Source organism: Silene latifolia, chromosome 7 (assembly GCF_048544455.1).
Source record: "Silene latifolia isolate original U9 population chromosome 7, ASM4854445v1, whole genome shotgun sequence".
Lineage (NCBI taxonomy): Eukaryota > Viridiplantae > Streptophyta > Magnoliopsida > Caryophyllales > Caryophyllaceae > Silene > Silene latifolia.
Genome location: NC_133532.1, coordinates 41065971 through 41080747, shown reverse-complemented (window position 1 = coordinate 41080747; position 14777 = coordinate 41065971). Strand labels below are relative to the sequence as shown.

General features: G+C 36.8%; 1 protein-coding gene and 1 long non-coding RNA gene across 2 annotated transcripts; both read right to left on the bottom strand.

Moving 5' to 3' along the window:
* Window positions 1–530: 530 nt before the first annotated feature.
* Window positions 531–1000, bottom strand: LOC141591026 (uncharacterized). Its single transcript, XR_012520605.1, has 3 exons — window positions 974–1000; window positions 776–848; window positions 531–669 (listed from the first exon to the last, which is right to left on the bottom strand). It is a non-coding gene; the product is annotated as an uncharacterized LOC141591026 (long non-coding RNA).
* Window positions 1001–10827: 9827 nt separating this feature from the next.
* Window positions 10828–11352, bottom strand: LOC141589993 (zinc finger protein 7-like). Its single transcript, XM_074410611.1, has one exon. The coding sequence runs from the start codon at window positions 11350–11352 to the stop codon at window positions 10828–10830; it is 525 nt and encodes a 174-aa protein (XP_074266712.1).
* Between the last annotated feature and the right edge of the window lie 3425 nt (window positions 11353–14777).

Genomic DNA, 14777 nt, shown 5'->3' with positions numbered 1-14777 from the left:
GCAGGCCAATTCATATTGCATTACACCAATTTGAATGCCAAAACATTAATACAAAACATGCCAATTGCCATTCAACCAAAATGATCGATTTCAATTAATAAAAACCGATCCCAATCAACATACAACGCAACCGTCTCCGTCATCCGAATCCAACAACTAACGAACAACAACAAAGGGCATAACAAATCCCAGCCAACATAACATATGGTCTTGCGAGATCATGTAATCGCTTTTTCAAAATGCAACTACCTAATACATTACTACGCTAGCTAGCTATCTACGGCTAGATATTGAGAAAATAGTTCGCCCACAAGTCCCGAACCTCATCTAATTCTTCTTGTGAATATGGCGTGGTGTCTTGAAAAACCCGTAATGCATATTAATGACAATGGGGCGAAAAGACATGGCCTCACAAGGGCAGCTTCATATAAGCTAATAATTAAGGGAAGAGGGTGCAGCAGCTAGCTCATTGAATTGGCGCAGGTTCGCCCACAATACGTATAGGCAGACAGTCAAAGTAGGATAATTACTTGAAAAAATACCGAGTTTTGCTATAATGTCGAAACTGACCTCATTGATAGCTTTTGTTGGATTAGAACGCGTGACGATTTCCAGCATGTACCTCATGACGTAGTATCCGCATTCTACAACACCTTGTTGACGAGCACACTAAAACAACAACTCGACAAGAATTAAACCAATAACATGACCTTGTCAATTAAAAGTGATTGATGATCAGACATTGAATTTGTCGTCATAATAAGCAACAACTTACATTATGTTGCAGCCATTGCGGTGCTTGAGAACGCATTCTTTCCCCACCATTGTAGCCGTATACTCTTACCGATCTAAATATAAACATGGTTTCAAATAAATGATTGTCACCAATAATAGTTGCCATTTTTAATGTTCTAATCAAATTGAACATTTATTTATGTGCATATCAATAAATGAACTATTAAGATGAACTTACGCATTAATTAAAGATCTCAACTTTGACTAAGACCGACTTTCCTAGTGAGTCGAACCAATGCACTTGATTATGATCAAGCAACGCGATCACAACGAGCATCCAATGATCATCAGAAATAATTTGTAACTTATTTACATGATAATCAATAATAAATGGTGACAGTTTTGTTTATTTAAAAGGCAAGGTTGATCAGCACTTACTCATCGTAATATGGAGCGATGTAAAATTTCTTTTTCAAGTCTTTCATCCTTTTAGAAAGTATGGTTACTGCTTTATCTGAGTCATAGCCTATTTGTGAAATAATTTCGGACATAAGAACCCGTACATTTGCTTTGGTCACGGATGCTATCCAAGTACCTATAACAATATACGTATAAGTATAACCAACATTTACGGTAAATAATCAACCTTTTCCATGGAAGCAGATTAAAAGTTAAAGGAACGAGCGTAACGAGTAGCTTCGCAAACCTACTCGACGTGGTGGCGGTAGATGTTGCGTTTGAATAACCAATACAAAGATGTTGCTTGATTGAATAACCAATGCAAAACTAAATAATGAGATGCAATAATTGTAGTATACATACCCAAGAAAAGTGTCAATGACTCCAAGGGAGATCTTATTCATGTTCAACAATGAAGCTATGTCTTCCTTGGCGAGGCGCAACCTTTTCTTGGATCCTAGGACATTCTCGATCAAATTAACATCGGTCACTTGATTATCGCGCATCATACTAACTACCCTTGCCGAATCGTCTACAATCGTAATTTTGGTCCAAAAGCGCTTTCAATCGGTTGTTTGATCTTGTCACTGATCCACCACCACTTATCTTACTTTTACCACTTTCTACTTTCTCGGGAATTAGAAGTTCCGGATGTCTTCTCTCTTTTGGTTTAGGTGTCGTCGCAGTCTTTTCCGTAATCTTTTCCCCGTCTTTTCCCCCATCTTCTCCCCCGTCTTCTCCCCTCTCTCGATTCCAGGTTTTTCTCGACATTCCCTGGAAAAAGAATTACACCTATAATTATTAGAGCTTGCTTTCATGGCAAGAACTAAAAAAGACGGTTAACTGTATGGCTTTCATACCTTTACGTAGCGTAAAGTGATTCCATTTTTCGGCCAAAGTACAAAGGAACCAAGGGCATCACCAACAGTAGCAAATTCCTCAGTTGGTATAGGTAATGGTGTGTCATCCTTACCTTCCATGAGAACGTAAATGCATACCCTTAACGTTTACGCTCCAATTTTTGTACCGTGACAAACGATGCCCGACTTGTGGTCTTGAATACTCGTCCAAGTGCCACCTTAGTGAAGTCATCGATATCTTGCACAACTAGCTCACATTCAAATCCTGCGAGCGATGGACAAGCAAGCAACCAGCAGCATAAGTAAAATGTTTATTATCAATTCAGAAATATATATATATGATCACTAACATAGTCAATTGTTGCTAGATTTAATTACCTTCTCGGGTATGGCATCAAATGGATCGAAATATGATCACTAACATTCCCACTTTGTTGCAATTCATCTCGACCTCACTGCGTCTTTTCTCATTGTGAACGGAATAACTAACATTCCCATTTGTCTGTTTCTCCCCCATCATTTTTTCAAAGTCTTTATAAACCTCGACCTCACTTGTTCTCGTGATCTCGCTTTGTAAGCTTCTCTAAAAACTCGGTGAAATGACAAAGTAGTACTCTCATCTCGAGTTCGTTTGCATCCGCCAAAGTCTTGCTTATGCCCGACTCGACCCCCAACACCTCTAACACGACCATAATGCTCGGCAGCCTTCAAGCGCTTTTGTCAATTCATCAACTTTTCCGCTAGGTACAAATTCTCCTTTCTTGACCTTTTCCTTCAACACTTCCTGTTTGCAATTATTTTCATTAAATTGTAGCACATGGCATGGAGTATTATATATGATTTTTACTGAGTAGTGATAAACAGAAATGGAGTACTCACCAGCTCTTCAACTATTTTTTCAGTCTCTGAATTTATACATGCTCCGTCATTGCCTACTCTTCCCTCTATCCATAAGTCACCTCGTTTTATGATAGTTGGGGTTTGACTACTTTCTTCTGCTGAGTCGTCTATCCCCGTTCCTTTCTCTTTTTCTTGTTCTTTGATCTTCAATTTTGCTTTCAATTTTTCTTCCAATTTCTGCTTGGCTTTTCGATATCCTCCACGAGACATTCTGTGAGGGTACTTGTTCTTACTCTGCCTCTCTGCGAACCTTACTTATAGCCTGCAAAAATAAAAGAGAACGACTTATTAGCGAGAATACGAACTTATTTATTACTACCAAAGATGATACTAAAATATAAACGAATCAATCTAAGTACTTACTTTAAATTCTTCCCATGAGACTCTTTAAACTCCTTCCATACTTCAGATTTGATGTAAGGATACTTCTTTACCGGATCAGTCTCAACAGGCAACTTTCGACCTTTAGGGGGTTTTCGATAAACATACACTGCAGTCAATTTTGACTTAAAGTTTGTCCACGTGGTATTTGCAATTTTGATACTTGCTGGTACTTTGTCTTTGGAATGTCAAAAACTGTCTACAAATGCCAAAACATCATATGTGATTTCGAATGTCCAAAATTTGTCATTAATAATAAGCGGGAAAATTAATTAGTATCTTACCAAAACCTCATCCCAAATCTTCCGCTTAAGCTCCTCTCCCACATGCTTCCATGTACGAATGGTAATTGGCACTTTCGAGCGTCCAAGTAGACCAACATAACTCGTATACTTAGCACCAATCTTCTCAATTGGCTCACCATCAGAATCAAATGGTACTTTAAGCTTTTTACCTTGATCACGTAATGCTGTCAACTCCTTCATAAGCACCACGCTTTTGATCTTTCTTGGACGAGTTGTACTACTACATGGTACTGATGAAGCCATGATGACCTGCATCAAAATAAATTAAAACAGATCAGAAAATGGACAAAATACAGCGAACATGTACAGCAAGAAAACTATTTTACTGAAACAAGGTAAACTTAATTACCTCCTAGCTAGATGTATGCAATTGCTCTCATAGATATAAAAATCATAAGTAATTGAACATAAGGAAGACATTAGGTCAGATGTTAAAGTAAGGAACAGGTGAAAATAAGTACAGATTGAGAGACGACTATTACTTAAAATAACGACCCGTGCTCTGCAGGATGCTTTTTAGGGTGAATTGACTCTCCAAATCAAATTACTCCAAAATACAGCTCTAATGATAAATGATAAGTACAGTGACTTAAACAACTAAAAATAGGAAAGACATTAAAATGAAAATACTTGTCTTAAAATAAAAACATAACAAACAAAAGAAAAAATGAGTGAGAGCAATTGTCTTAACATAAAAGTCAACCCATAAAGTTGCAAACAAAAACTAGCTACTGATTTTTTCTAGGTCAACCCATAACCCTTCTTCATGGTCATCTCGTAGATAAAAGTCATCTACATCATCGAGTCGTCGTGCGGCAATCCGAAAAAAAGGAGGCAATTCGTCATCCACTTCATCCATTGCTTCTTTACCCACAAATTGCTTCTTACCATGAAGGACAATCGACCACTTCTCATCCGCTGGATCTTTAATATAAAAGATTTGTCTTGCCTGATTAGCCATAATGAACGGCTCTGATTTGTATCCTTCACGTGAGAAATCTACCAACGTGAAACCCATCCTATCAACTCGAACGCCCTTATTATGCTCAACCCACATACAACGGAAAACAGTATCCTAAACCGAACGTAGTCTAACTCCCAAATTTCTTTGATGACCCCAAAGTATGGGCGAGCATCATAAGCAGGTCTAGTATCTTTAGCACTAGCAACACTCATTGACATAGCCATCAAAGCTACTCCACTATTTTGCATAGTACTTCTATCATCTTGATCCTTAGTGTAAAAGGAGTACCCATTGACGTCATAACCTTGATAAGTTAACACATGAAAACTAGGTCCATGTGCTAACCACCTTACCTCATCGAGAGACTTTCTCACGCTCAAGTAATGTGACTCGTTATCTACTTCATCGAGAAACCATTTACGAAATAACCGATTATGCTCCATTGCTAACCACCTTTCTCCTTTAGAAGGATTTTGAGCACTTAGAAGGGTTTGATGCTTCTCTAAATATGGATGCACATCCACCATGTGTTGGAGAATATACAAGTGTGCCGATCAAGGGTTTCGGATTAGCGATTACTACTTTTTCCCAAGAGTACCTTGTCCCTGTAGTCTTCCTTCATGTCGAGATGTCGGAAGCCCAATAGGTTCAACATTGGACATGTACTCATTGACAAACTGTAGGGCATCTTCTCGCAATATAACCCCGAATCATACAACCTTCTCCGGCTGTTTTGGTTTCTTACATAGGCGGCTAAAGGCTTCATATATCGCTCAAATGGATACATATTTCTTAAAAATACCGGTCCACAAATCTTAATTTCCCTCACCAAATGTACTACTAAGTGCTGCATTATATCGAAAAAGGAAGGAGGGAAAAACATCTCAAGTTCACACATAGTAGTAATAACATCTCGTTGTAATGTATTCAACGTATCTGAGTCAACAACTTTGCTAAATATTGCATTGAAAAAATAGCAAAGTCGAATAATAGCTCCCCGAACATGATTAGGCAGAACTCCACGAAGCGCAACGGGTAGTAATTGTTGCATTAAAGTGTGACAATCATGTGATTTCAAACCCACCAGTTTTAAGTCTTTCATAGACACAAGATTTCTTATGTTCGATGAATAGCGTTGCGGAACCTTCACCCCATGTAAACATTCACACACACTTTTTTTTCATTTCGTGACAAAGTATAACAAGTCTGGGGTAAATAGGTCCTTGACCCTCTAATTTGTGGTGCTAGTTACGTCGTATATTTTGAGCAGCCATATCTTGTCTTGCTTTGACACCATCCTTTGTTTTACCAGGGATGTTGAGAAGTGTGCCAATAAGGCTCTCACACACATTTTTCTCCACGTGCATGACATCAATACAATGTCTCACGGACAAATGTTTCCAATATGGTAAATCCCAAAATATAGACTTCTTTTTATATAAGGTCCCATCACTTCTCTTATAAGGTTTTCCAAAATTATTTTCAATGTTTTTCACTTTCTCATAAACCTCTTTCCCACTTAAAATTTTTGGAGGGTTTCTAAGTTCTTGTTTTCCATTAAATGGCTTCATTTTTTTCCTATAAGGGTGTGAGCGGTGGAGCAACCTTCTGCTACAAAGGTACACATTCTTTCCTCCATGAACTAAACGATCAGAAATTGTATCCTCCTCACAAATTGGGCAAGCTTTAGCCCTTTCACAGTATAACCGGATAGGTTGCCATATGCCTAAAGTCATTAATGGTGCAAAATATCATGGCACGTAGGTTAAAAGTCTCACCACGATAAGCATCATATACCTCTACCCCTTCATCCCATAATAACTTTAAATCATCCATCAATGGTTCCAAGTAAACATCTATGTCATTTCCAGGTTGCTTAGGCCCGGAAATTAGTAGTGACAACATAAGATATTTACGTTTCATGCATAACCAAGGAGGCAAATTATAAATTGTTAGCAAAACAGGCCACGTACTCCACTGACTACTTAGATTACCAAATGGATTCATACCATCGGTACATAGTCCAAGCCTTAAATTTCTAGCATCGGACCCAAATTCAGAAACAAATGATCTATGCTTTTCCACTGAGTTGAATCGGCGGGATGACGAATTTTGTCATCTAAAATTCTACCATCACCACCAAAGATGCCAAATTAAGTTTCTCGCCTCTTTTAAATTTGCGAACATTCTTTTAAATCTTGGGATAATGGGAAGATACCACAAGACTTTAACTGGGACACCTTTACTATTTGTGGAATTCTTTTTCGGCAACTTATAACGTGAACTCCCACACTTTGGACATTTGTCTAATTCTTTATAATCTTTCCGAAACAAAATGCAATCGTTACGACATGCATGTATTTTTACATAATCAACTCCCATTGGACACAAAATTTTCTTAGCATCATACGTACGCCTAGGGAGTTCATTGCCTTCCGTAACATCCGACCCAACAACTCAAGCAAAGTTGTGAAACTTTTATCACTCCATCCATTTTTAGCCTTTAAACTATACAATTTTAAAGTTCTTTGATAGGCGTGTGAAAGTTGAACCGGGTACAAGGGTTTTATTGCATCACCAAACAACTTATCAAACATCTCAATTTCACTTGGGTCTCAAAAATGGATTTTTTCAAATCATTTATAAGATTGTCTACTCGATCAACATTTTCATCAAAATCCTCTCCCTCAAAGTCGCTATCATCCCCTAAATTACTACACAAAGTGGGCAGCACATCCTCCCCATGCCAAATCCACCTTGTATAACTCTTGTCAATACCATTAATTAGGAGGTGACTTTCCAATTCTACCGCATCAACATACTCATTATTCCCACATTTAACACATGGATGAAAAAGTTGTTCCACATTCTCATTTTATTCATAGCATGTCTAACAAAATATTCCACCCCTTCCCTATATCTTGAATCCAAACGATCAACAAATATCCATTCGCGATCCATATCCATACTCCAAATTTACTGCAATAATAGGGAAGAGGGTTAAAATCTGCTTACTATTTTCAGAGTTCATCACTTCACCTAATTACTTAACTCTCTACTCCTTAATTAACATTCTACCTTACTTTTACTCCTTACTTTGTTTATTTACATGCTTTTTATGCTACAGCGTATTGACTGAAAATAGTAAGCAGATTTTCAAACATGCTAATCACAGACCATACATTCATTACACATTCACACATGCTAATCACAGACCATAGAAACCCCCAATTTGAGCATACATTCACATACATTCTTTCACGGACCATACATTCACGAACTACCAACTAATCAAGCTCATACAACCACATCAAAAGAGACCCAATTCAACTAAACATTAGAATGATAAGTTTGATAATCTAATAGTCAAGTTTCAAACTTTACGAATGATTATTAAAAAACTAAATGGCAAAATTCAAGCGGTGCCAAAATAATTAATACAATGCTCATCTCGCTATACACAAATTCATCACTTAAACAAACAGCAATTCAACTAACAACGAGTATCATTCATATATAAACCAGGAATATAAATGCATGTAATACAATAATAGCAATGTATAATAATAAACCCCCAATTAGATTATCAATTAAATTATAACCCTATAATTCATTCTTCAGTCAAAATTACAAACAAATCAAAAACCATTTCAGTAAAATATTCAAATAAACCATAAAATGATCGAGAATAAATATATAAATGATAGGGGAAGATTAATTACCTAATAATAAAGAGCGAAGAACGAAGCGGCTAGGGTTTGATGTCGCGAGGTGATGAGAACGAAGACCGATGATATCGCCGGTGAAGAGAAGAAGGATGATGTCGCCGGTGATGAGAGAAGAAGGGATGAACGATGAAGCAGCAGCAGCAGCTAGGATTTTGGGTTTTTGATCGGGTTTTGAAGTGAAGAAGCTAAGGGATGAAGGATGTATAGAGAAGAAAGGGATGATCGAGTAATAAGCTAAGGGTTTGGGTTTGTCTCAGCTAGTGAAAATAATTTGGGGCGGGGGAATTGTTTTTATTTTGCGCCCAAATTGAGGATTATATGGACATGGGTTGTAATAAAAATCCGATGTCCATTATAATGGACATGGGTTGAAAATAACAACCGATGTCCATATAATATAATTACATCAGACTTTTATAAAAATCCGATGTGCAAACTTATTACATCTGTTTTTTCAAAAATCCGATGTCCATCCACTGATGTCCTTGATGAATTCTGTAGTAGTGCCTTGATGGACATGTAGTCTTTAAAAGCCCTTATATGGTTTAGGGGTTTTCATGTCCCTTAAACTTCATGGTGAAATTAGTCGGTAACTCGGTGTGAAGTACTTCATACTTGCGACTATTTTCCTTGTAAATGTCATTCTCCTTGAGGTGCATGAGTTGTTCCTCAATATAAGGTAACGAAGACGTTTCTCAGCTTCAATAGATAGTTGAGGTATGTCATGTCTAGCATTAGGTTCAGGAGCATCTGGTATGGGTCTTCTTTAGGAGGAAGTTTAATTTCGGCCGATTGGATATGATCCTTAATGGCTTGCAAGCGGATATAGACAACATCCTGACTGGTTTGGAGATGGAGGATAGCGGCCAAAACCTCGTTCTGGCGTTCTCGTATGGATTACCATGATTACTAAAGTGAATATTTGCGGCACTTCTGGATATCTTGGAATGGGAAGAAACCAACAACGTATCAATATTCGTTCTACTGAGGTCTAGCTACTGACTTGAAAAGAAGACACATATAACTAGCACCAAAAGATGACTTGATACAGACTCGACATGGACTCGATATTCGGGCATGTGTGTATTCGAAACGTGTTGTGAGGAATAATTTGAAAAGACGGTTTTAAAAGAGAAATAGATTTAAAATGGGAGGGCCAAGAAGTCTTTGTGTGTGACTTAGGCGTGCGAGTCGAAGTGTCGGGAATGTCTAGATCCTAACTGACTCGGGATAGAGGGGTCCAAAATGACGACGTGACACCTTCCGACTTTGACTTCGTTATTAATGACCCAAAATGTAAGAGAAAACGGGTTGTAAAGCCCGACGAAACTTTGACTCAAACTTAGTCTAAGTTGATTCAGACAATAATTAAAGCCCATTCATTTTACAAATTGTACATTTTGAAAATTGATTTTATTTACATAATAATAATAATGAAAGTCTCTTTTTTATTTACTATGAAATTTTTGAAATTTTGAAAATAAAAAGAAGATTTTTGGAAAATTTTGACATTATTTGTTTTACAAAATGTGATGTTTAGACATGTGACATGACTTGGAAAACACATAGCATGTATACATATGAACATGCATTAAACGGTTTGAAATGAAAATCTTTGGTCGGTCCTGGCCAGATCGAATGTCCGAATGGACCGCGGACGAACTTATGTAATGAAAATCTTTCAACATTGTAAGGCTAACAAATATTTATTTAATCTAATAATATTATTTTGTTAAATATTTTTCGACATATTTTATTATTATAACAAACAAAACCCTAAATCCAAATATAAATTAAATCTATCGTAAAAATAATAACCAATAAGTAATATTTGTTTGGTCCATATGGTCCTATTCGGTTCGGTCCACGCATTTTTATGGTCCAGATCGGACTAGGTCAATATAAATATGCAAGGGCTACTTATTTGCTCATGTTTGGTCTTCGGTCCACAGACCTTGGTCCGAGGTCCCGAGCCAATGAACACCCATACATTTATAAGTGTTTTTTTTATTAATTCTTTGTTGGTATTATGATTTATTATGTTCAAATTGAAAAATAAAAGATACACTCGAAGTACCTTTTTTCATCTTTAGCACAAGAAAAAGATAATCTGAATGTCCACTAAACTGATATTAACCCGACCTGAACCACACCCGACTTAAAAACAGCACAAAGCGATTGAAGTGGCTAACTGAAATGAGCCCGATCGAAATCAAACTGAATCCAAAACATAAGTCAATCTATTAAATCAAACTAATTTAACCCCATCCAAACCAAACTGAATTGATCCGTTTACCAGGTCTACTTAAAACTCTTAAATCTTAAAAGCCTTAAAAACTTGTCTTTTGTAGCAATCTATTTCTATACCTTATGCTAGACGAAAGTAATGAATTTTGATAGGGCAACATAAACATCTACGAGTACGTATTAAACAAACAAAAAGCATTCTCTTTTGTCAACATCTTAGCCTTCTGGTGATACTATCAAGTTTTAATCTACAAGTGTAAGGACAAATCAATCGTAGTTGCCCTTTCCTTGAGATTATGACTCCCATAATTCTCCATATTTCTGTTAACAATTTGCATTGTAGGCCCATTATTATTAGGCCCATTGTACCTCAACCCACTTTGCCAATACAACTTTTGTTGCCCATGATCTTCCACAGAACACCTGTTCGGGCCACCAGGCCCATAAGTGTCGTAAAAATGACTACTAGAGGGAATATGGGCTAGGTATGTTTGTGGTGGAGAGTTGCTCATGATGTCTATATGATAGTTCTGGTGGTAGTCTCCGGCCAAAAAGCACGGTGGTAATGGTGGTGGTGACGGCATGTAGGTGTTGAGAAAAGAAAATCCTAATGATCTCTTGGCCTTTCTTGCTGCACTTCTTTCCTTTTTGTGGGCATTTTGATGACCTCCTAATGCTTGAGAACTGTAGAATTTTCTTGAACAAAATAAACAAGGAAATAACTTTGACATCTCTTCTACATTGTTCTTTGTCTCTTCCTCTTGTTTTTCCATCCCTTCAACCAAAAATTAAATAAATATATAAGCAAATGTTGGTATAAACTTTAATAGGTTCATATGTCATATTAGCACGACATATGAACCTATGTACTATGTCGTGTCATATTAACACGACATAACATGACATAAGTCCAACGCAAGTTTAAATTATAGAACACGAAAAAGTAAAAACACCACAATTCAAACGTGGTGAAGGAGTAACATCGCATAATACATTGAACATATAGCTCTAACAGATACAGTAAGAAGTAACATATTTCGTGGTTAGACAACAATAACCATATATATATATACTTGGTATGATAAAATGAAATTAGTTAGACTGGAAGAGGCTAGTATTTCCTCGTCACATAATTGTAGCAAACGTAGTGAACGTGGCTGAATTAAGTCGCAGTACATAATAGGAATCGAAACCTTGAATTAAAGACGCGAAGGAAGCTTACACAAGGTTAGAGCAGAACAAGTGTAAGTATGTAGTAGTAGGAGTAGTGTTTTTAAGTACAAGTTGAAGTGTTTGGTGTAGTTCAGTAGTATTTATATATATAGGGAAAAATTTAGAAATATTATAGTAATTAGTTTAAAAGAAAGGGGATGAATGTATGGGCTTAGGAAACAGAAGAGATAAGACAGAGAAAGATACACTAAATTAACTACTCAAATGAACTATTGGTAATAAAGATTGTAAACAAGAGTTAAGAGATTGTGTCATGTGTGTTATTATGACTTGGAAATTGAAACAATGAAGTTGAACTAGCTACTTCTCTTAATCTTCATTCCATCTCTTTGTGGCTTTCCAACACTGTCCCATTCGAGACAAATATTGACGTATCTAATCGTATAGTTCAACTACGAGTATTATGTATTCCCGATTTCCCTCCGTCTCAATCATTTTTTTACAGTATCTTCTAAGCTTTGTAATGGGTGTCCTAATCAAAGGTGAAAAAATGATTAGATGGAGGTTGTAATTTGTAATATAGATCAGTACATTGCTATAGATAGTTTCGTTCATCAGCCACCACAAATGATGATGTATTTTGTATAGTCAATAATCCATGTTACTCGAAAATTCGAAGGTATAAGTAATAAATGGTCAGGGCTGTCTAATAACAAATTCAAAAGGTTATCAGAACCAGAGGTCCAAACTTTTTAGAGTTTAATTTACTAGCTAAACGTCCATCTTTGAGTTCCATCTATTACAAAAATTAAGTTTTTCTATTACATAGGGCCTTAAACGAGCTTTTGGAAGCGGGCCTCTCAAATTTATTTGACGGCCTTGTAAGTTATCTTACTATTTGAAATCCTCAAGTTGCCTAGTTCAGAAATTGGACAAAAGAGATATATGGCACCCATAAATGTGCAATCAAGATGAGTTTGTGCATGGTACAGAGAATTGACCATAATGTATTAATGTTGGAAGACATATATACCATTCCCAACACCCATTGTATTTGACAACAACCAATAGGAAAAGTAGGTAGACGAAAATGAAAATGAAAGTGTCAGAGAAGTAGGTGTTGGAGCAAGGGTTGAGATTATGGGAAAAAGTAGTGATTTCATGACCAATGTAGGGAGATGCTTTAGTTGCAATGCAATGCATGGCATGCAACTGGGTTCTGCAGCCTGCAAATTCTGAGAAAATTAACTTGTTGCGAGAGGGATGGTGACACTGACTATTAAGTATAAATTGCTAGTTATGGCCCTTATGGGATGGATTATTCAACTTGTGCTTAGTGCTTGACAACCCCCCTCCCTCCATCCAGTTAATCATTTTCGCTCGTTATAACGGATATAAGAAAGAAATAAAGGATACAAATCGAGCAAACAGTTTTATCAATGGATAAAAAAGAGAAGTTTTTTTGCTCATCATGAGGACCAATGAGTGTATATAGTTGATAACTATGTTATCTACGTGTTTTTCATGCTAAAAACCTTTACTTATCGCTCACTTACTGCTCAATACTTGGATATTTACGATATAATTGTGTGAGATGCACAAAACCCGTAAATTGGGTACTTGGTTCAACTTTTGCTTGCTTTTGGTGTTTTGTAGGTGAGAAATAGGCCCAATAAGCATCCACCATAGCATAGGAGCGGCCATGGGCCGCAATACCAACCCATGAACCGGTATGAGTGAAGAAATTGCGAAAAACAAAGACGGAAAAGAAGTTGCTGAAGGCGCTGTCATGACCGCGTGGTTCTTCATCAGGAACCAAGCCACCGTGCGCACCTTCATTTGACCGTGCCCTGCTTCTTTCTATACGAGATTCACCTACCTCTAAACTACGTCATTTTATGCGTTGTAAACCTACTATAAAAACATAAATCTTAGAGATTTTATCTCTCTACCCCTCACTTTTGCATTCTAGTTAGAGAAGTTCATCTTTTTCCTTTGTAATTTGAATCAAAGTTCATCCTTTATTCATCTATTCAAGCTTGAAGCTTTATTTATTTTATATTACTTATTCTTCTACCTTGTTCTTATTTTCCTCCATAATTGGTATTATTTCTACTCCTTTATTTGTTGAATTGTTTACATATTAGTTAGTTCAAAGTTTGAATATATTAGTTAGCTTCTTCATAAAGGTTCTTCCTTTGTGATTAGTTGATGTTAAAATTTAGTTTAATTAGTATTCTATCATCTTTATTTTGTTAATTGTATGTTATTTAGTGGAAATTCCAATTTCACCATGTTAATTGCAAAGTTTCAATCTTTATTGCTAATACAAGTTTAACAACCATGATTAGTGAGTAGTCCCTTCACTAGAGTGCGATTAAGCTCCGACATGAGTAATTAACCTAATTGTTTCCATTTAAATTAGTTGTTGATTGGGTTGGTCTAGACTAAACAAGGGGTTTGACTTGTCTATGCTCTAATTGGGATTATAATTGACTCTTAACCTTTGACAATTACTAGGAATTGATTAGGTTGGGTTTTAACTACCCTTTTTAGTCTATTTGTCAACTTGGGTTGAACCCGGGAGGGGGAACTCAAGGAGAGTGCTCTTGTTTGACGATTTGAACTTTACCTTTGGGAAAAGGGTTGGGATGACCGAGGATTTATCGTGGGCTTATGACCTTGACTGTTGTGAGAGGTGAGCGAGAATGGGCCCGTTTTGGTGAACCTTTAACTTTGAGTTAAGGAATCCGACTTATGAACCCGAGAGGGAGGTGAGTCGGTGCTACTACCGTCCTAATACGAACCCGGGAGGGAAGTGTTAGGCAACTTAGAGGCGTTTACACCAAATAGTCTACCCCTTGACAACTAGTTACCGGAATTAAATGGTATATTACGAATATTGGTGGTTGAGTCGTGCCTTAGGCCTTAAACTTATTGAGTAAAACCGCGTCATTTTAGTTTGCTTTCTTACTTTAGTATTTGCATTAGCTAATTTTATTTACTTGTTAGCTAGTATAGTTCA

Excerpts from the sequence above, each read along its gene's own strand:
- LOC141589993 (XM_074410611.1), bottom strand. The coding sequence starts at position 11,352 with ATGGAAAAACAAGAGGAAGAGACAAAGAACAATGTAGAAGAGATGTCA.